At 36.5% G+C, this 20,338-nt stretch overlaps 1 protein-coding gene across 3 annotated transcripts in view; it reads right to left on the reverse strand.

Moving 5' to 3' along the window:
- Positions 1 to 2,705: 2,705 nt before the first annotated feature.
- Positions 2,706 to 20,338, reverse strand: part of arid2 (AT rich interactive domain 2 (ARID, RFX-like)) — a 58,851-nt gene continuing 41,218 nt past the window's right edge. For all 3 annotated transcript variants that reach the window (XM_007902851.2, XM_007902842.2, XM_007902857.2), the window contains 10 exons: positions 19,931 to 20,003; positions 18,338 to 18,472; positions 17,739 to 17,920; positions 14,063 to 16,860; positions 9,722 to 9,861; positions 6,735 to 6,873; positions 6,538 to 6,626; positions 5,827 to 5,941; positions 5,420 to 5,511; positions 2,706 to 4,170 (listed from right to left, as the gene is read on the reverse strand). In XM_007902851.2, coding sequence (XP_007901042.1) covers positions 4,038 to 4,170; positions 5,420 to 5,511; positions 5,827 to 5,941; positions 6,538 to 6,626; positions 6,735 to 6,873; positions 9,722 to 9,861; positions 14,063 to 16,860; positions 17,739 to 17,920; positions 18,338 to 18,472; positions 19,931 to 20,003 — 3,896 coding nt within the window. In that variant the 3' untranslated portion in view covers positions 2,706 to 4,037. The remainder of the gene's footprint in view (positions 4,171 to 5,419; positions 5,512 to 5,826; positions 5,942 to 6,537; positions 6,627 to 6,734; positions 6,874 to 9,721; positions 9,862 to 14,062; positions 16,861 to 17,738; positions 17,921 to 18,337; positions 18,473 to 19,930; positions 20,004 to 20,338) is intronic.

Genomic DNA, 20,338 nt, shown 5'->3' on the forward strand with positions numbered 1-20,338 from the left:
TTATGAGGAAGCTTGAAATGTGTGTATGTTGGTGGTATCTTTTACCTAAAGCTTTACATTTATGTCTGCAGAATATCCTTTGATTGATGGAAGGTTTGAGGGTCAGTTTAATTTGAATTTTATTAATGTTGGAAGTTTCAGTTAATGTTTGAAATAGTCTTTAAACTGACTTCAATCAAATATAAATATCTATTGATATTTACAATGTGTATATCCAAAATAGTTTAATATTTTAAGTCTATTGAGGCTTTAAAATAAATAAGATCAAGAATTCCAAATTCCTCATTCATTGTGCTCAAATCCTGTATATGTTTATGGATCTAATTGGATCACAATTAAAGAGAAACATCTAAAATAGGCACATTGTCATCCTACACTTAATGACAATTGCTACCACAAAGGACCCCAAGTCTTTTCAGTGGATTTAAAATGCAGTTTGAGACTAAGTTTGCACCAACATCTCGCTTACTTTGTATTTAAATGTTCCAGTGAAAGACAGGCTCTTCTTTCTTGTGGGAGGAAATCAGATCTGGTGCAGGATTATAGAGATACATTTCAAAAAGACATTGTCATTCAAAGACGATCTCAAATAGAGGGACATTACACCCCTTGGTGTCAGTGTAAGCAAATGTTGAGTTTTGGGACAATATTGCAAATATATGCTTCCATAAATGAGATAGAGGATTGAATCCTGCTGCAGTACTTCATAGTCTCCCAAATAGAAAATTAGGGTTGAAAGATTTTCTTGAATTACCCAAAGTCAAACTATTTTGGGATGTGTTGGCTCACTTGGGTAAAGGGTTTTGGGGGACTCATCTCATACTCCCAACTCAGATTTTTGTATATCCCTGCATTGCTACTAATAATGAAGAGCCTCAGTTTGACTAGCCATGCTTCTTGTACTGTAATCTAGTTAATGAACTATTTTAATAATAATGAACTATCTTCTCCGGCTTGGTGTATGTATCAATCTGTAGAAAATATAGTTGCTAAGATCTTGCACATCTTTTAACAAAAGCGAATAGTAATGCATAGGTCACAATGGAAAGGATTTTCCCAGGAACTAATCTCAGTATACAGATGGCTGTGTAAATTTTGTGACTGAAAACAGTGGTTTACAATTGCCTTGTGATTAGATCGCTTTCTTGAAAGTACTTCAGGGCATCTGTTATATTTTTCAGAATACATTAACAGGTTGGTGTGCCAACATCATCTTGAATTGCCACTGCTGCCTGCCAGTGCATTTTGTGTAACCCATTAAACAATAATATTGTCCTAAGTTTATGCTACACAACATGTTCCACTCAAGGCACTAATGGACACTAAGAAACAGTAATAGGACTACTTCAGAAGATCTTTGGCCAAATTACCACAATCCTTTCAGGTCAGAAAAATCATAGGTTAGCCAGTTAATTTCTATGTCCAGACAGCTCTTCAAACATCTATAATGTGTAATCTTATACAGTTCACATTTTATAAACATAATTCTACTGGAAAAAACCCTTTTTACATAATTGTAATGTCAAAGCCAATATGTGTCCTGTAACTAACTTGTGTGTCAGGGTTCATTTTGCAAGTAAGTTTGTTTACTGGGAGGACAGTTTCTGTTAGAACTTGCTGATGGAATTATGAGAAATTGATTATAGAATCAATAAATTGCTCATTACATGATCATCAATCTTTAGAATTATGTTGGTCTACTTTATCTTGATTTTTGAATAAATGCTTTCAATTCATCCACAGTGGTCCTATCGGTTATAGGTTTAGTGTGGTTTTATCTCAAGTTGACACTGAATTTCACATTGAGCAGTAATAACTAACATTCAGGAATATTTTGATGAACAGGAATCAGTGCAGCACTTGCATTTATTTTTTAAACTACAAATTGGCCAAGTAGAAATGCTTGATGTATAACCATTTGTGCTCCAGTTTTATGATATTACTGATTTTGAATAGTTACAATTTGAAGCTCTCTTCCCTTTTTAATAGGCAAGTTCAAATCCCGCTGAGAGTTTATATATCTTGCATGCAGAGATTTGAAATCCAATTCATAAAGAAATCAACTCATGGGTCATCAGCTGGGCCAATAGAAAAGTGCAGCCACACTTTTTCCGCGGAATCAATTACAAATGCAATTTCTGATCCGTGGGCCTCTCGCGCTGTTTATCTGACATCAGTTTGGGCGGGACGATTTCTCACACATGCGGGGTGCAGCGTAATAATAATCCTTGCATTCGATACAACATTTTTCACTTCTAGGTGTCTCAAAGTGCTTCAAAGAATATACTGTAAAGTGAACTGGCTGTATATTTGTAAGCACATTGTGTGTGTCTGCCTGTGCCTGTCAGTGTCTCTTCTATGTGTGCGCGTTTACAATTCTCTGTGTGAATGTGTCTGTCTCTTTTTATCAATAAAGTGAGAAAATGTAGCAGTAAAATGTACCTCGATAACACCAACGCCTCACAATGTTTGGCAAATTTCCACTTTTCTATTGGCCCATCAGCCACTGCAAGTGAAGGGATGTGTGAACACCACTGAACAATGAGCATATTCTCACACAAGTGGTATCACTATTTTGCTTTTTTTCCAGTTCATCTTTTTGTTTTCACAGCCTAGCTTCCTTCTGTACTGTTATTTGCTTTTTTTAAAAAAAACTGATGCAAGAAACAACTGAAATAACCAAGTAAAAAACAAGAACAAAAATGTCCAGTCTTTTATTTATTTAAAACTATAAACAGTCACCAAAGTAATTAAAGTTATTCTAATGTAAAACTGTTGTATGTTTTTACTGCACATTCTACAGACAGAAGGAAATGGAAAAGGAGAGAGTTCTCCTTTGAATGTCAACACAGCAGGAATACGCAGTAATGGAAGATCACATAACACACCGTTCAGGAAACAACCTGGAGACATGACTGGTTCTGAACAGGAATGTGGCATGGGATAAAGAACGGAAGAACAAACACTAAAATACTGCACTATAATTGCATTGAAAACACAAGTAATGAGTAGTGAAAATACCATACCTGCACCTAATGTAAATATAACTGGGAAAAAACTGTATAAAAGTCCTTGTATTTAAACCAATTTACAAATACAAAAAAAAATCCTGTACAAGCTTGTACTAAGTGATGTCTTTCAGTGGATCCGAGTTAGAGTAAACCAAAATAACCTTCAACAGTTTTCTTCTACAAAATGACATGAGATATATTATTCCATACTCTTTCAACCAGCAAATGAGTTCTACAAGGTGTATTATACAAAAAAAATCAGTTCAACAAAACTGTTTTTGACTTTACAGCATCAGTACCTTTGCAGAATTATTTACAGAGACTTAAAGAACATTCATCCACTGCAGAGAATATATCACAATTACTTACAATTGACAGGAAATACTAGAAACAAAAAAGTCCTGGATCCTAACAATAATGCTCATATGACACCACAAGTTGGGTTTCCAGTGATTGCAGTGGTATGAAAGTTGGTTTATTTTATTCACAAATATATACAACAGTTGATAGATCATACTGGTAAATTTATGATAATAAATAAGTGAAAATATATTGGCTCAAATATGAAAAACAAGCTATTGATCTCTAAACAAAAAAGTACATCATCACTAGAAGTAAATTGCTGCCTCAAATGGGAGGTTTTACAGCTAGTATCAATTGTTTTTTGTTTTATTAAACCTATCTGTCACTAATTCTGAAATATAAAAATGTGCTCATATGGGGTACAGGGTAAAAATATTTAATGCTTTTATTCTAACCGTGTGGTCTCAATATTTAATATTTCAAACTTTCTATTTAAAAAAATCTGATCACACAGTTGGGTCTATTAAAAGCTGGTCAACAGTGGGGTTCAGCTTGTGATCACAATGCAAAGTTTCTTTTATGCATCAAGAAAAAGAGAAAAACTTCATTCACAATGTTCTTTTCTCATTAAGACTTGTTGCTTTTTTTTCTCAGAAATGGTGCACATCCTAAGATAGAATAGTTTACACTGGCCACATGAACATGAGATCTCAATGCATCATTTCACAATGTATTATCTGGTTGTTGCCATAGGTCTGGATGAACAAGCTCAAAAAGGCATTTGGCAATTGTGCTGGAAGCCTCCATGTTGCTAAAAGCTAGTAGAGACAAATGGCTTTCGTGCCTTTTCAATAACCTGTAGGGGAAAACAACAGTGAATTAACAGGCTTTAAATGCAACAAACAACCCATCATAAATTACACGTTTACATAGAATTACATAGAACAATGCAGCAGGACATCATGAATTACTCATGCAAAATATTAAGTGATAGGAATAAAACATAGTCATCAAATGTTTGTATATTAGAAAAAAGCAGCCTAAATCTATTGGGAGTAACTCTCACCATAATTACTGAAGTGAAAGTTGAGATAATTCCAATAAAATGAAGAGCAAATCCTTCAGAGCAATTTCCTATAGAAGAGTGCACTAGTGGTATCTCTGATAAATATAAGTTTGTCTGAATTTAGATACTCTAAAGAATGGAGATGCTACGAGACTGCATGTACTAAAATTGAATAGAATAGGCGCCTCTTTCAAAAGAGACAACATTCTTGGGAACTGGGAGAACTTAAATCTTAAAAACAAGGCTAAAGTTGTCTATGGTGCAATTTGAACATATTTAACAGTAAATTCTGTAACCCATTCTATCTAACTACCAAGGTTTTTTCCCTTTTTTATTCGCTATAAGGCCTGCTGTGGGGATTCCTACTAATTACGCCAATTGATTGTATAATTTCACAGATATCTGTATGGAAAGCAACAGTGCAGTAGAGCCTTTTTACTTGGGAACAATGTCATGTGCAGAGTCTCTGATGCCTCTTTGTACAAAGATGCTGGACTGTGGCAATAAATGGAAGCCTAAGCTCTGACAGCTCTCTACAGCTTAGACTGTGTGGTTTTGTATTTACAAATGGCATAAGCCACCTCAACATAGTGGATCTGGGCCATATATTAATAATCTTCATGGTTTTAATTTTTTTCTGGAAATATCAGCAGAATTTAAATGAGGGAAGTCATGGGGAAAGGATTTAAGACACTGATCGTGACTATGTGGGTCAAAAATGGCTAAACTCAAAGCTTAGACTCTGCATTATATAAAATCAAACAAAGCATAGAAATTCTTATGCCAACAGTCCATAAACAATAAACACAAATACAAGAGAGAAAAAAGGCTTCTAGCACAGCAAGGCAAGATGAGAAACGGGAAGAAAAAAAACGGTGTCATCCCAGGTGCTCTTAATAAGCCATTGAGTTCCACCAGAGAAGTTGCCATCTAATTTTCAGTTAAGACAGGTTAAGATACTTATGTCACTAATAAATGCTCCTTCTTGATTGGTTGCCTATAACCAAATTTGATTTAAATTATAAAATAGCGAACTTACCTGCGACCACGATCTGAATATTTAGCAACATTTTTTAAAATTAAGGCAGCTGTCAGTCGAATGTGTTTTGTTATTGGCCCCTCCTTTTCATCCTGGAACAAAATTGGCAAACTAGTTAGCAATAAAGAAAACACTTGTAAAACACAGAATTATAGAAAGCAGGATGCTATTGAATCTGTATCATCTGTGCCGGTGCTAGCTCTCCCACTTTTCATACCCACTTTTAATATAATTTTTCCTCGATTATTTATCTAATTACGTTCTAAATGTTGTTCTGGACTCCGTTTCAAGAGCCATTTACATCAAGGAATTCCAACAATTCTCTGTGCAAAAATATTTCTTCTAACTTCCACTTCTACTCAAGGAAGTAAACCAATTCATAATTAAGTAATGCTTTACCAACTCACCACATAATCTCTAAATGCAAGGTTTCGTGATCCTCTCCGCAATGCCACTAGCGCTGCACCTGCTTGACTCACAATACTCTTCGGCAATTTAGGAGTGGATATGGCAGCTGTGTGTCTGGAGAAATAACAAGAGGTTAATAAAGCCAACACAATCACTCATGTTGTGTTCTCCTCCAATAAAACACATATAAATTTTTTTATTACTAGAAATGAAGGGATAAAAATGTTTGAAGTCAGGAGGCAGAAGTGGTGTAAATAAACTTCTATTTATCTATTAAAGGATAAGTTTTGAAGGAGGACAGAAAAAGCTAGACTTCAAACCATGGCTGTCTCATGCATAATTCAACAACATGGGACTGTTCTGACCTGTGTCCCACAAATTTTGTAGAGTGCAGCTTCTTGGATGGTTATGGAAGTCTATAACCATCTTATGGGATCAAGTACAGAGGCACCCTCAATGTGACATCATCTTAAACAGCAACTGATTCAATGTATTTATCACAATAGTGATATCTTGCTTACTGGCAACACATTTTTTAAAACAATATTGATTATTTTCTCAGTTCCCCATTTCCCAAGGGCAGGTGATCTGTTCCCCGACCTGAGGGGACTCAGCATCCCAATTATCTTGTTTTTCCTATCGTAGCGTTGGTGTTAAACTCTAGAAAATGTAATTCTAGCGTAAGCACATATGGGTCTTTCTCCCCTTACTTATTAGAAGTTTGCTGGTTTCCAGTTTGTGCTTGGTCTTCAAGCTGCTTCAGTGCTGCTAGGAGAGTTTCTCGTGTGCAGTGCTTATCCTAGTTATAAACAAAGTCACATATTGATTATAGCAACCATATATTAAGCAACCAAACATTTGTCTTCAGATCAAAATGACCATTTTGCAAATCACTATAGCTACATACCTGCAGGTGAGTGATGAAGGAGAGCCTCTGTCGTGGGAATTGTTCACAGCCCTCCCACATACATACCCCTGGGTAGATATCTTTCCCTCCATGCTCAGTTGCTGCATGATAGTACACCTGAGATGGAGAATCAAACCATCTGAAATTTGACAGAAACTTTCTTTTAGTTCAATTCCAGTGCAGCTCATTTAACATCAATTGCTGGTTCTCAAACATATAGTTAAAATCCAATATTAATATTATCATATTATCATCAATGCTGAGTTAGCAATCGTAATTGGCGCTAGTCAGGCTGCTATAACCCGGATTAGGAAAGAATAATGTGGGTTCATTGATCTTGCTCTTTCAGTTCATGGCAGCTCTTCACCTTTTTAATCTCACTGCCCTGCCTTAAAATCCCTTAACATCTCGATTCCCAAAAATCTAAATAGCAAACTCTGACCCCACTTTGAAAAGGTTCCAGCTGCTGATTGCTATCAAATGTTCCCCTTTGGAAGGCTGATAGATAAGGACACCTTTGATCTCAATTATGATGTCCAAAGGATGAATATCCAGCTAAACATGGACGTCCTCCCGACGTGAAAGGCGCTTTACAAATATAATTTTGTATTGTAAACTAGCTCCAGCTCACACCTTATGACTTGCTTCTTGGGCAAGGTATAATCGCGAGTCTCGCATTCATGGAACTATAATAAAACATCAGTTAAAGTTTTTAGTAGAGGATTAGAGAAACAAACTGGTTTTCATCCTAGGAATGAATGTTACCCATTAGTAATCCTGAGTCATTTGGTTGCTCATCCTTGGGCAACTGGAACACTTGCAATTAACCACCTTAGAGGTGGTTAATTGCAATTGAAAACTTATTATTACAAGATTTCTCTTATAAGGATCAGAAATTATGATCTTTAGAAAGTAAACATAGAAATATCCTCAACAGATTTGCCTTGCACTTGAGCTAATGTATTGTGGTATACAAAAACAAATAAAATTTTATATAGCACCTTTAACATTTGGAGGATGTCCCAAGGCGCTAGACAGTCAGGGATTTTAGACCCAAACTGGGGGTTGGGATCAGGAGGGTGGAAAGCAGAGAGGGAGACCGAAGGCACAGTCAATGAAGAGATCTTGAAATGGGCCTTGAAGGAAGCAAGTGAGGGAGCAAGGCAAAGGGACTGTGGGATAGAGTTCGAAAGGGTGGGATCAGAGTTTGCTATTTAGATTTTTGGGAAGCAAGATGTTAAGGGATTTTAAACCTAACTGAAGGCCAAACTGCCAATATGGAATACAGTGAGTGTTGATGCACATGATGTAAGAAATCAGCAGTACTTATGAGAAACCACTGTGGGGAAAGCTATCTATAACTTCACAATTTTGCAAAAACATGCACATATCTCCAACAGCAGCTACTTTAAAAAGCAGCAAACTGAACAGAGATCAAACTGCTACTCACAGAGGAAGATCAGGTCAGAGTAACTGTTATAATTGAACTTAATCAGATTTTCTTTACAGTGAATTCGAACCTCTATTTGGTTAAGCATTTTAAGGCATTAATTCAATATGAAAGGCACTATACAAATGCAACCTGTACCATATGCAGGTCACTATTCTCAATACTAGCAATGGAAACAACAATTAAGGTCACCCAGGGCAGAATTATACTCTAGTTACATTTTTTTTTAAAAAAGCACAGAACTTTTTTCAAGGTTCATTCCTTACCACAAGGTGGAAAAATGGCCTCAAAGTGAGAGGGAGAAAATATGCAAGCCTTAATTCAAATTGTTTGACATAAACATTCTAAGTATTTTAGAACAAAAATATTTGCATAAGAATGTAAGAAATAGGAGCAGGTGTAGGCCATTCGGCCCCTCGAGCCTGCCCTGCCATTTAATAAGATCATTGCTGATCTTTTAACCTAATTCCATTTACCCGCCCTATCCCCATATTCCTTTAGTTTTTAAAAATCTATTGATCTCAGTCTTGAATATGTTCAATGACTGAGCATCCACAGCCTTCTGGGATAGAGAATTCCATAAATTCACTGCCCTCTGAGTGAAGAAATGTTTTCTCAACTCAGGTCTAAAAGGCTGACCTTTAATCCTGAGATTATGACCCCTAGTTTTAGATTCTCCAGGGGAAACAGTCTCACAATATCTACCCTGTCAAGACCCTTAAGAATCTTATAGGTTTCTATAAGGTTATCTCTAATTCTTCTATATTCTAGAGAATATAGGCCTAGTCTACGCAACTTCTCCTCGTAGGTCAACCCCCTCAACCCAGGAACCAATCTAGTGAACCTACATTGCACCCCCTTTAAGGTGAGTATATCCTTTCTTAGATAAGGAGACCAAAACTGCACACAGTATTCTATGTGTGGTCTCACCAAGGCCCTATACTTGCCTGCTCAGTGCCTCACAAAGAGCTAGGAACACGTAGTTCACTCAAAGTTAGTATTGGCCACAAAATACTGACAGGATGCATGGGATTGTGGCAAGAAAAATGCATACTGCATGTCATCTGACTTTACTTTCACTAACAATATCTAATTCCCCTCCTCCCCAAAAAAAAGTGTTGGGGAAAAAAGATTCTTCTATGTCACTTAGAGGGGTCCAGGTAAAATCCAGAAGGTCCCAAGTATATTTATAGTTACTTTGAACATAACTGCTGTAGGGAAATAACATTTTTGCCTATAAAACCAATGTATTACTTTATACTGTAATTCCATCTGTACAGAACAGAAACATCAGTACACAAACAAGCTCACTGTTTCCTCAAGGCAAATTTCCAACCTCAGTCAAGTTATCTTGAAAGGGAGTGAAAAGCCAAGAGAGAAAATTCCATCTCATTACATGTCAGTACTGGTAATGCTTCAGGAGCATATTAATCTACTATTTGAAACCATCTGTTGAGCAGGGTGCAACGTTTTTTAAAAAAAGTTGCAAAAGATTTCTGGGGAGGAGGGAAAAGTATATTAATCTATAGTTGTTCACCTTTTGCAGGCTTGCCACAAGCACATGAAGTTCTGCCCTGCTTTTCTTGGTGGCGCTTCATGATGAGTTGATGGAACTGGGTGTTGAGGTTGAGAGCTGATCTGCGGGCCCACTGCTGGTGATGTTGATAAAGGACTAGACTGCAGGAAACCAAGTCATACAGGAATCAACACCAACATTCTTAAAGCAAAATAACCTCAAACCAAATATTTTATTGCATAAATATTTCTGAAGCCTGTATTGCTAAGTGCTTTGAATAAGGTGGAATACTGAAAACTTGTTAATAAAAATAAGCTTAAAAGAAAATGTTTGAATTATAGTGTTGTAATGATACTGGAACTAAGAAAGTGACATCAATTAGAACACATTAAAGGTCTTAATGTCCACTATCAAGACTTGAAATTACTGTAGATTTAAAATTTAAATACAGAAAGATACTGTAAAAATACATTAAATAATTCAGCATTTTGATTTTTTAAAGTATAATTCTCAGGTTTCTACTGCAATGTACAAGTGAAATTGTTTTAATCAAGCAATTATCCAAACTAGCTGGACCTCTAAAAATCTTGGGTTCATTTGATTATAGAATTAAGGTACAATCAGATTCTTGAAAATAGAGTGTACAAACAATTTGTAACATATGTATACATGTTTTTAATGACAGCATGATGAAACAATAGAATATCCTAATATTTCAAGGAATTCAATGGAAGTTCTGTATATTTACATGTCTACACTGCAGTAACCCAGAATGAAATATGAAGCAAGCTCTCTGCACTCATTTCTCACTCATCCAAACCAGGGTGTTCACCGACTATAGAATCACAGAACCTTTTCCATCACAAAAGATGGTACATGTGCTGGTTTTCTGTAAGAGCTGTTTAGTCTCTTTCCCCTGCTTCTTGTTCACACCCTTTTACATTTTCCTTTTGAAATAGTCTTCTTTTAAATAATTGGCCTGCTGTGGATTTCTAGAATTTTCTGATATTTTAGTTTGCAATAGACTGTGTACCTCTGGAAATCAATCTACATTGAAGACAACAAACCAAGCAAGTAATTATCAGTCACTGTGAAGTACACAAAATTAATGAAGCCAGCTGCTGGTATAAATTGGTCTTTAAACCAAGCAAACACTTTTCAACCAACATGTTCAAGTTTGTTTTGAATCATTAACAGAACATTAAGATTTTGTAAAAGACTGTAAGGAGTTAATTGTAAATAAAATCGACAAGTATCAACTCAATTTTCCCAGTGCGCTAACCGAACAAACTACTGTAAACAATGTGAAAACAAACAGGTGCCTTGTTCAGATATATAGCATATCACTGTTTCAAGATACAGAAGTTTAAAAATAATAATCCTTGCATTTGATATAGTATTTGATATTCGCCCACAAATATACAGTCAATTTACTTTACAGTGTGTTCTGTGAAGCGCTTTGGGACATCCTCCCGACGTGAAAAGCGCTATATCAAATGCAAGGATTATTATTATTATTAGTAGTAGTACCTTTCACATCAGGAGTACATCTCAAAACACTTCAAAAGATATACTGTACAGTGTATTGATGGTATATTTCAAGGTGAACCTACCAGCCACTTGTGCACAACCAATGTTCCATAAACATCCAGAAAGTTTAGATCACAGGCATAGCTGAATATGCCAGGTCAAACTTGCTACGATAGTGGGTTCAATTAAATTGAATACAAGTTTAATATTACCATATTGGAATGAAATGTGTTATTCACAAAAGACTTCAAAAATACCAAATTTATTCAAATCAACCAGGTGCATATCATGCAAATTAGTAGGAACTTTGCTCCTGTACAATTATTTTCTGGGTGTGCCAGAGAGGAACTCTTGGTCAGGTGACACACCTTCTGTTTTCTGTCTGATTCAATATTTGTGAATCCAATTGTGAATCTAATTGCATTTTAAATCCAACTGTGAAACACCCTTTAAAGCATATGATGAAGTGTACAGAACATATAACCACAAAATATAAATTCATGCCACGTTTCCAAACTAAATCATAAAACATTCCAGCAATTTTTTTTAAAACCTTTCATATTTTCATTCATTCTATTAAAATAAATGATGGCTAATTTCAACAAAACAATTACAACAAGCTTAAAAAATACAATACCAAGAACATCAGTTGATGTAATGATTAAATAATTCTAGGGAATATTCCAATCCAATACTCTCATTTTAAAGCAGAGATCTGGCAAACAATATACATTATTTTTCAATGAGGATTTTTATACTCATCTCTACACAGAATACTTAATGTTTTCCTTCTTTTAATATGTATTGAAGGGATTAATAGTTTTATAATAATCTTTTCATTTGATATAATGCCTTATCACGTAGGTGAAATGACTCAAAGCACTTCACAGGATTTACGGTGTTGTGACTACATATTTGTCAGCAAATTTCTTTGAATCAAGGAAAATTTCTACTGTTAAATTATTGTGAAATTGCTTTCAACTACATAAATGGTCAACTTCCTGATCATAAGGGCACTGCAAAGGTCACTTTCTGTGTGAGCCCTATGAAAATAAGCTGTGAACTGAAAAACATACAATGTATTAACAGCTTTCACTTTTGGATGTAGAAGATGAAAGCTTTTATATTCTTGCCGCAATAATCAGCTAAACTGAAACCTCTTACAGCTTTGCGTTTTCTTTATTTTCAAGTGTGGTTTAGTGGAACCTCAGAAATATTTATAGAAACCTAAAAATACTCAAGTCATGAGCGTGAAACTGATATCATTGTACACTCATGCTCCAAGCACTTTTGGAATGCATGATTGGTCGATAATACCACATTTTTCAATTTTGTTTGAGAGTGTTATTGCATTAATTAATTTAAGTGACCTATTACTACTCATTTACATCAGTGAGACACACAGGTTTGTGTAAATCTCACTTAATAGGGTTCCTCATAATATTCGCTGGATTGACAATCCATTAAGTAGTTAAGTATTACTAAAAAAACTACTTTGTTTCCCATTAAATACAATTTTCCTCAGTCATATAATTTGCAAATAAGCTTACATATTTTGGATGGCATACATAATGGATAATGAGATTTTCTGTATGTGGCTTGAAGACATTGTTTTTAGCAACAAATTTAAACCAATAAGATGCCGGATTTGGTACTGCACTACAATGACTGTGCTACTATGTTTTGCAATTATTAGATTATACCAAAATAATTGGGCATTGTTGCCTGTGTATCCAACACACGCATCTTCTGGGCCCGGAATGGAGACCACTTCATGGGTCTTTTATTCTAAAAAAAGATTTTGGCCCTTACCCTCAACTCTGATTTTTACATTTTTTAAAAAAAACGATGTGCGGTTCATTACTCTTGGTCATCCGGCTCAAGCATCTACCAGACAGAATTGAAGTAGTAATAGGGAAATCAAATTAAGCATGAGGAGGATTAAAGCTATAAAATAAGTTGTTAGTAGTGAAACGATGTAGATTTTGCTACTATGGAAAACAGAATACATAATGAGCAACACATAAAATAGAGCAAACTTGCTTTGTGAAGTTACAGCCTTAGCAAAAATGAACTTTTCTGAAACCTATTGATCTGAGGTAAGCAATCTGAAAAATTGTCGGAATGGACTTCATTGTTTTAATGAATCTGCATAGTTACTTCTGGTTAAAAGAAACAGCTGGTTAGAAATAAAATAGTTTTAAAAAAGTCTTAAAAATTAAATTCTTTAACAAAACTAAAACTAGCAGGTTAGAATAAAGTTGAGGTCTAATGAGATCACCAATTTCATATTGTCCATCTGCAAGGTTGATAAAAGTTTATAATTTAAAAACAAAGTGGATTATTTCCCACTTGTTGGTAAATTTATCAGCCTTACTGGCAAATGTGTATTATTTTCTGCTTATCAATAATTTGGGTTATCACTGAATAATTTGTACCACTCTTGAAACCATGGTAAACAACTTGTACTAGAATTTCCTATTGAAACAGATTCATTAGACCTTTTGCCAATCAATCAATTTTAGCAGTACAGCTTATGCACTCCATTTTCTACATGGCTGAAAGCCAGGGATTTGAAATATTTGGCCTAAAGTGGGAAATTCCAATATAAACAAACATTCAAGCCTCATAAATTTACCGACAAGCAAATATAATGCTCCCTTGCTGCTAAGGTCAGCAAATCTACTGGCATATGGGGAACAAAATGTCGAACCTTCAACAAATTTTTGACTGGAAAGACGAGGGATTTAATCAAATATAAGCTTTCACATCATTACCAGATACATCTGTAAACATTAGTAAACTGTTTTGTTTAGTTGACACCTTGCTTACCTGATTAACTATGCCCTGTGGAAGAACAGGAGGATGCTGTTTTTGCGGTGTTATAGTTTCCATTGCTACTTTGGCTACAGTGCTTGCATCAGCTCCTGCTGGCACAGCCATCATTGTTGAACTGCAGCCAGCTTTGTTAGGGTCACTGACGGTAACAATCCTTACTCCTACTTTATTTGGAATTCCTGATATATTATCATTACCCTCAGCTGACCTTTTTAATGGTTGACAATCCACTGAACCATTAGTTGTTGGTGTCTGAGAAAGCTGTACCGAATGAAGAGATACATGCCCAGATTGATGCGGAACAGTAGAGTAATGCAACTGCGGAGAGTTACTAGAAATTGAAGATTGCACAGATACATCTACACTTGAACATTGTTGAGGCACAACTGAATTTATGCTAGCTGTTATTGGTCCATTGGATTGTCCTGAGTTTGTTGGACTCTTATGATGGTCAACAGAGCTTGAAACCACTGCACATGTAGTACTAGAATTTCCTATTGAAACAGATCCATGAGGCATTTTGGCCAACTGACCACTTTTGGCAGTACTTTGCTGTTTGGAGTCTATTTTGCTGCATTGTTCCTGTGCAAGTATTTCACCATTTTCCACATGGTTGGAAGCCTTAGGATTTGGAATGTTTCTGCTTAAGTGTGAACCATCTCCTTTATCAAAATCACAGATCCCATTAATCATGTGTATCTTCAAAATATCCTTTTTTGATTCCTGCATCCCTGTATGCTCTATATTCAGCTTCCCATTGATTACATTTTGACATACTCCTGTTAATGGTCCATTTGAGGCCAGTGTACACTGAATGGGCTCAGACTGAGTAATCCCTGAGGTAGGTGGAGGTACACATGAATTGTCATATTTGTTTCCATTTAAAAGCGTTGTTGCCTGCACTTTACTTTCCTTTGAATCACCATTGGTGGCACCAGAAGTTCCTTCTGCACAGCAAGGATTCTCCATAATTTCAATTTTCCGTTCGTGTACATGTAACCCTGTTGCATCCTTTGCCTCTTCCTCCTTTTGACAAATAATTTTATCACCTGTAAATGTGGTGACAGGTTCTGGGCTTTGCACCAGTCCAGGCTGTGTTGCCAAGATAGATGGTGGGGTTTGCACTTGTAGGCCAACTCCTGTTTGTGATCCACTAACAGCAATCGCTGCAGGGGCAATGATCTGAGCTCCATTACCATGAGTCCCTGTTGCAGTGGCAAAGGTGGTATTTGGCACAACTGTAATAGTTACTTGGTTGCCAGTTGTTCCCTGGAGAAGAGAAGCGTTACTGGTCGAGATCAACTGGCCTGGTAAAATCTGCATATGAGGAATGGGTACAGCCTGTACAGAACCCGGTGAGTGAATAGAAGCTTGGACAAGTTGCACGTTTTGCTGGCCAACTATCATTTGCTGTGGTTGGCCTTGAACTCCAAAATTTGTTGCTGGATTGTGAGTCACTTGGTAAACTATCTGAGGACTAGGAGCTCTGGTATTAGAGGGTGGCGGCATCTGAGGGGCAGGCAATATCAACTTGCCGCCTGGAGTCGGAGGACCTCGTTTTGGAAGCAGCAATTGTTTTATTAAACTGGACTCACTAGGGGGAGGCTGATTGGATCCAGCAACTGCATGCTGTGTTTGAAGCTGCACCTGAAGCTGCTGTTGAGGGCGATGTTGCTGTTGCTGTCGTTTTACAGAAAGCATCATACTCACAGTTTTAGGCCCCTGTATTTGTGGCGCGGAAGATTGAGCCACCATACCTAGTTGCACCTGGGCACTATTGACAGGTACTGGGGATGGTGAAGAAGATGGGGTAACATTTGCCTGTCCAGTCAAATGAATAGTTTGACCAGCCTGAATAGCAGTAGGGTTTGCTAACAATATCTGATGAATCGCAGGGGCAAAACCTTGCCCCTGCTGAGCTGGCTGGCTAACAATGACATGAACACTTTGCTGGGGTTGTTGTACTATGGTAGACTGGACTTGTTGATGAGGCATTCCCGCTGGTTTTGGTGCTATATTTTGGTAACTCATCCTCGGACCTGGAGGACTCTGAACACCAGCAATTGTAACTAGCTGACCTGCTGAGACTTGGAAGTTTTGCACTGCAGTGCCAGTTGCAACAGCAGAGCTAGACGTTGAGGAAGAATGCTGTGGTGTGAAGAGAATGGTGTCTTGCTGGTTATTCATTATTGGCTGGTGAAGTGACGTCTGCACAGGTTGAGATGTTGGACCTGATAATAAACCTCCTTGGGAAAAAGTCACAGTATTGGCTGGTATACTTTGAATTCTGCTAGTTGTTACTTGACTGTGAGGCATAGCCTGGTGAATTACAGTAACACCTGTTGATACAGAGGTGCACACATTGACCTGGTTAGAAGATACAGTTTGTACTGAGGGCTCAGGACTGGAAAGCTGCTGTTGAAAGACTTGATGGTGAAGGGCTTGCTGGGAAGCAGTCACTGTAACTGAAGATGATGGTGCTGTAGTTGTATGGTTTTGAATCACTACCCCTTGTGGAATGCTGGAACATGCAACAGCAACTGCAGAATGAGAGTTGAAATGTGGAGATTGGAAAACTGTACCCTTCATCACATCTCCACTGACTAGAGCTCTGCTAAATGTCACTGCAGTGTTTTGATGGGGTTGCAGCACGCCAGTTTGGTCTTGTGTCACCCTGATAATGTTCTGAATTGGAACATTTTGCTGAAGTGTGTAGACGGTTGGAGTTCCTGGCTGGCCTGTGGAAACGCTAGCAATCGGCATCCTTTGAAAGTGGTTTATCACGGTCGGCACTGCAAATAAAACAGTTCAAATTAATAATCAGCATAGATGCGAATGTTGTTCTTTTTCTTTCTGAAAATTCTAAGTGTTCAAGCAGCTTTAATAGGCAACGTTATTTGTTATTCAGATTTGAAGAGTTTCAGGTATGAACTGAAATGTCCAAGCAACCAACAGACCAACAGTAAGCATCCTACAACATCATTTGAAATGATTTGGATATCTCTCCAAATTGATCCATGGAAGTTTTCCCCCCAATCTGAACCATAGACTGAAGCCGAAGACCAAACAAGTCCAAGTTTTTTAAAGAAAATCTTTCACGACAGAAAATGCTAATGTTAAACCCAGGAGAGTAAGGTTTTGGAGCATCTAATCTGAACAAAAGATTCAGAAGAAATGAACAAATATGCTCTAAAAAAAACTTCCAACTAAATTAGATGAAGCCAAAGCTGTGTACGTGGGTTGGCAACAATAAGGCACTAAATCTGAGCAAGATTATAATTATTATACAAATTTGGTATAAAAGGAAGCATCATTTACATTCCCCCCACTCATCTCGTCTGAAGGATTGCAATGGAAGAATCGTTAAATTGCAGTCCAAATAAATAAAACACTGCAGATAACACTTTTTGAAAGACCATATTTATATAACAAAATAATAATTCTTGCATTTGATATAGCACCTTTCAGGTTGGAAAGTCATTTCAAAATTCTACCCAGGAGTTACTTTAAACTGTAGTGACTGTGGATTTTGTAGGTGAACATGAATTAAAGTGGAACAGAATCTATAGTTCAACTCTTCAAGGCATTATTTCATTTGCATAAGGAATAGGAAAATAAATTTTAAACACTGAAATGTCTGACATGTTTACATTCATGTGCTGTGTCTTACCTGAAGGAGGTGGACTGAGAGCTATCTCTGGAGTAGCGGAGTGAAGATTCTGTGACAGCTGGTAGTGCATCTGCATGGAAAGTGGTGTAGCCCTTCTTTGGATCCCTACTATATGTATCTGTGCTTGCCCATTATTATTAGGATCTTCCACTCGCTTTATTGTATGGGTTGGAAATACAGTCCTTGCAGAGAATACAAAAAAATTAAATGAAGTAACAAGCTTAATGTTTTACTTAAAACTACCGAGAATCAAAATGATGAAATACAATAATTTCCTTAAACGTTCTTGCCCCAAAAACTCAATAGAAATATGAGTTTTTTTAAAAAACAAAAAATCGTTTCAGCTTAGGCTCAGAAGCAGGAGGAATCATGTGCATCCCGAATTGGGTAAGGAGAGAAGGAACAAAACAATCTATCCTTATTAACTTCACAGGCTAGATTTAGGAGTGGCACCGATGGAGTTTTGCGAGAGGCTACCCACCAGACCAAGATTTGCAAGCAGAGATTCAGCAAGTGTTGAAGAAAAAAATTACAAAAATACATATCCCAGTTGAAGCCACCTTATTGCAAAGACCAATGGAAAGAATATATTAACTTACCTGAGACATTTGTTAAATCCTGCTGATGTTAATATCCCACTATGTGACGATTTACTGCATACAGAAAGGTATTCAGAGTATAGATCCACACGTGACATTGAGCCATCTAAAGTGGTCTCCAAATGTGAATTTAACCTAAATAGACAAGACCATATTTTTTGAAAATATTTTAGACTATTATACTGCAGTGTCAAATTTTAACAATTTTGAATATATTTAATTCAAAAGAAATTTATTTAATCTATTACAGCTTTATTACTTCTATATTTCAAATGTATGAATCAGAAACACTTTCTGCAAACTCTAATACTTTGATAATTAATCTACACAACTCCTGGTCTGCTGTATCAATGTCTTCAATGACTCCAATTTAACAGAAGAAAAAAAAGGATATGGCACTTAAACAATCCATTGATTAAAAAAAATGTATTCAATTTTTCAAGATTTATTTTTGCACAGTTGGGTGATAATTAAGCTGTGAACAGTGCATATTCTATTACATGGCATCATACTTTAACACCAACAGTGATACACCAAGACAGGATATTATTCAAACTACTCACAGAAAAGTGCAAAAGTGTTTTTGGACATTCAATGCAATACTTATTAAATAAAAATATATAATTTTAAAAAGCACCAAGTGCCTTACCTCAATTGCAGACAACTTGCAAACTAGTGGCATACCAAGTAAGTAACTTTCTGAAGTTCCACAAAGTTCATAAGATTTTTTTTCTAAACTTTTTTAAAATAAAATTGTCCACCAAATGTTTATAGTTCATTCTTAATCTTCCCGTATTTTACAAAATCGGGAAGTTATATCTTTATAGATAAAATGCCACTATTCACAAGAAGACACTGAATCCTCAACTGAAAAAGAACAGCTATTACCAATAGATACCACCACCCAGGGGCCAGAATTTACACAGTGCTGTTGAGTTGTCAGATCTTCCATAGAGCCTCCTCTGGAATACACCACACGTACCAGAGGGTTTGCAAGAAAGCATTAGGGCTTATGTTAGTCATCTAAAAGATCACAATTACTCTCCATTTTTTTTAAGATCAGGCTTTTGAAAATGCCCATGCTAGTGTACAGTTTGAGAAAGCTATCTGGCAATTATTGCATACTTGTTTCGATATTTTCCCAGGGACTGAGTTGGCAAAAGCATTTAGCTTCATTGAAGTAAATATCTGTGCCACTTTGGGACCGATGGTTTTAGCAAAATTTGAACCTAAAGGGTACAGTTTCCTACTGTTTTTAAGGCAAGAATGGAAGTACACACCACCGACTTTCCTTAGCCTAGAGTCAATAATTATCTTAGTTATTTGTATCATGTACATCATTTACAGTGTTAAAACTAGATTCAAAACACATGTTAATTAGCACCCTGGTTACCTTTAATGCCCTGGCAATTTTCTACATGAATATTTAGAAATTACACTACGGGATGTATTTCAAAATCAGTCACTTTTTGTACTTATGTCATAATCGGGAAAACAATAGTGGATATTTAAGTAATTTTACTTTTAAATACATAGCACTGTTCATTAATAACCAATAACTGCTTCCCATTTGCTCCAAATATTTACACTTACCACTGGCAACCAAACTTTTCACTGTCAGCTTCTATACTCGGGGTCGTTACCATCACAGGACCAACTCTATTTGCTGTGTAAAGTAGAACAAACAAAAGATGAATGACAGCAAAGAGGAATCCTATCATGATAAAGCCATAGAAGGCAGTTCTTTAAAAAGGATATTTGGTACTTTTTAATGAACTATTTATCCTTGCATTTTATTCATACAATTTCTAACTGTAAAAGGAAAATTAATCCTCATCGTATTGCCTGTTCTCCAAAGATGGACCTTCCATATAAATCCTTGGGATTACCTGACTGCATGCATGCTGGAAGGAATTTTCAAGTGCACCCACATGCTCCTGTGTGAACTCCTGCATGGTAGGTGTTGAGCCCTCTATCAGTGCTGGAAAAAGGTTTTAAAAG

Source organism: Callorhinchus milii, unplaced genomic scaffold (genome assembly GCF_018977255.1).
Source record: "Callorhinchus milii isolate IMCB2004 unplaced genomic scaffold, IMCB_Cmil_1.0 Scaffold5, whole genome shotgun sequence".
Classification (NCBI taxonomy): Eukaryota; Metazoa; Chordata; class Chondrichthyes; order Chimaeriformes; family Callorhinchidae; genus Callorhinchus; species Callorhinchus milii.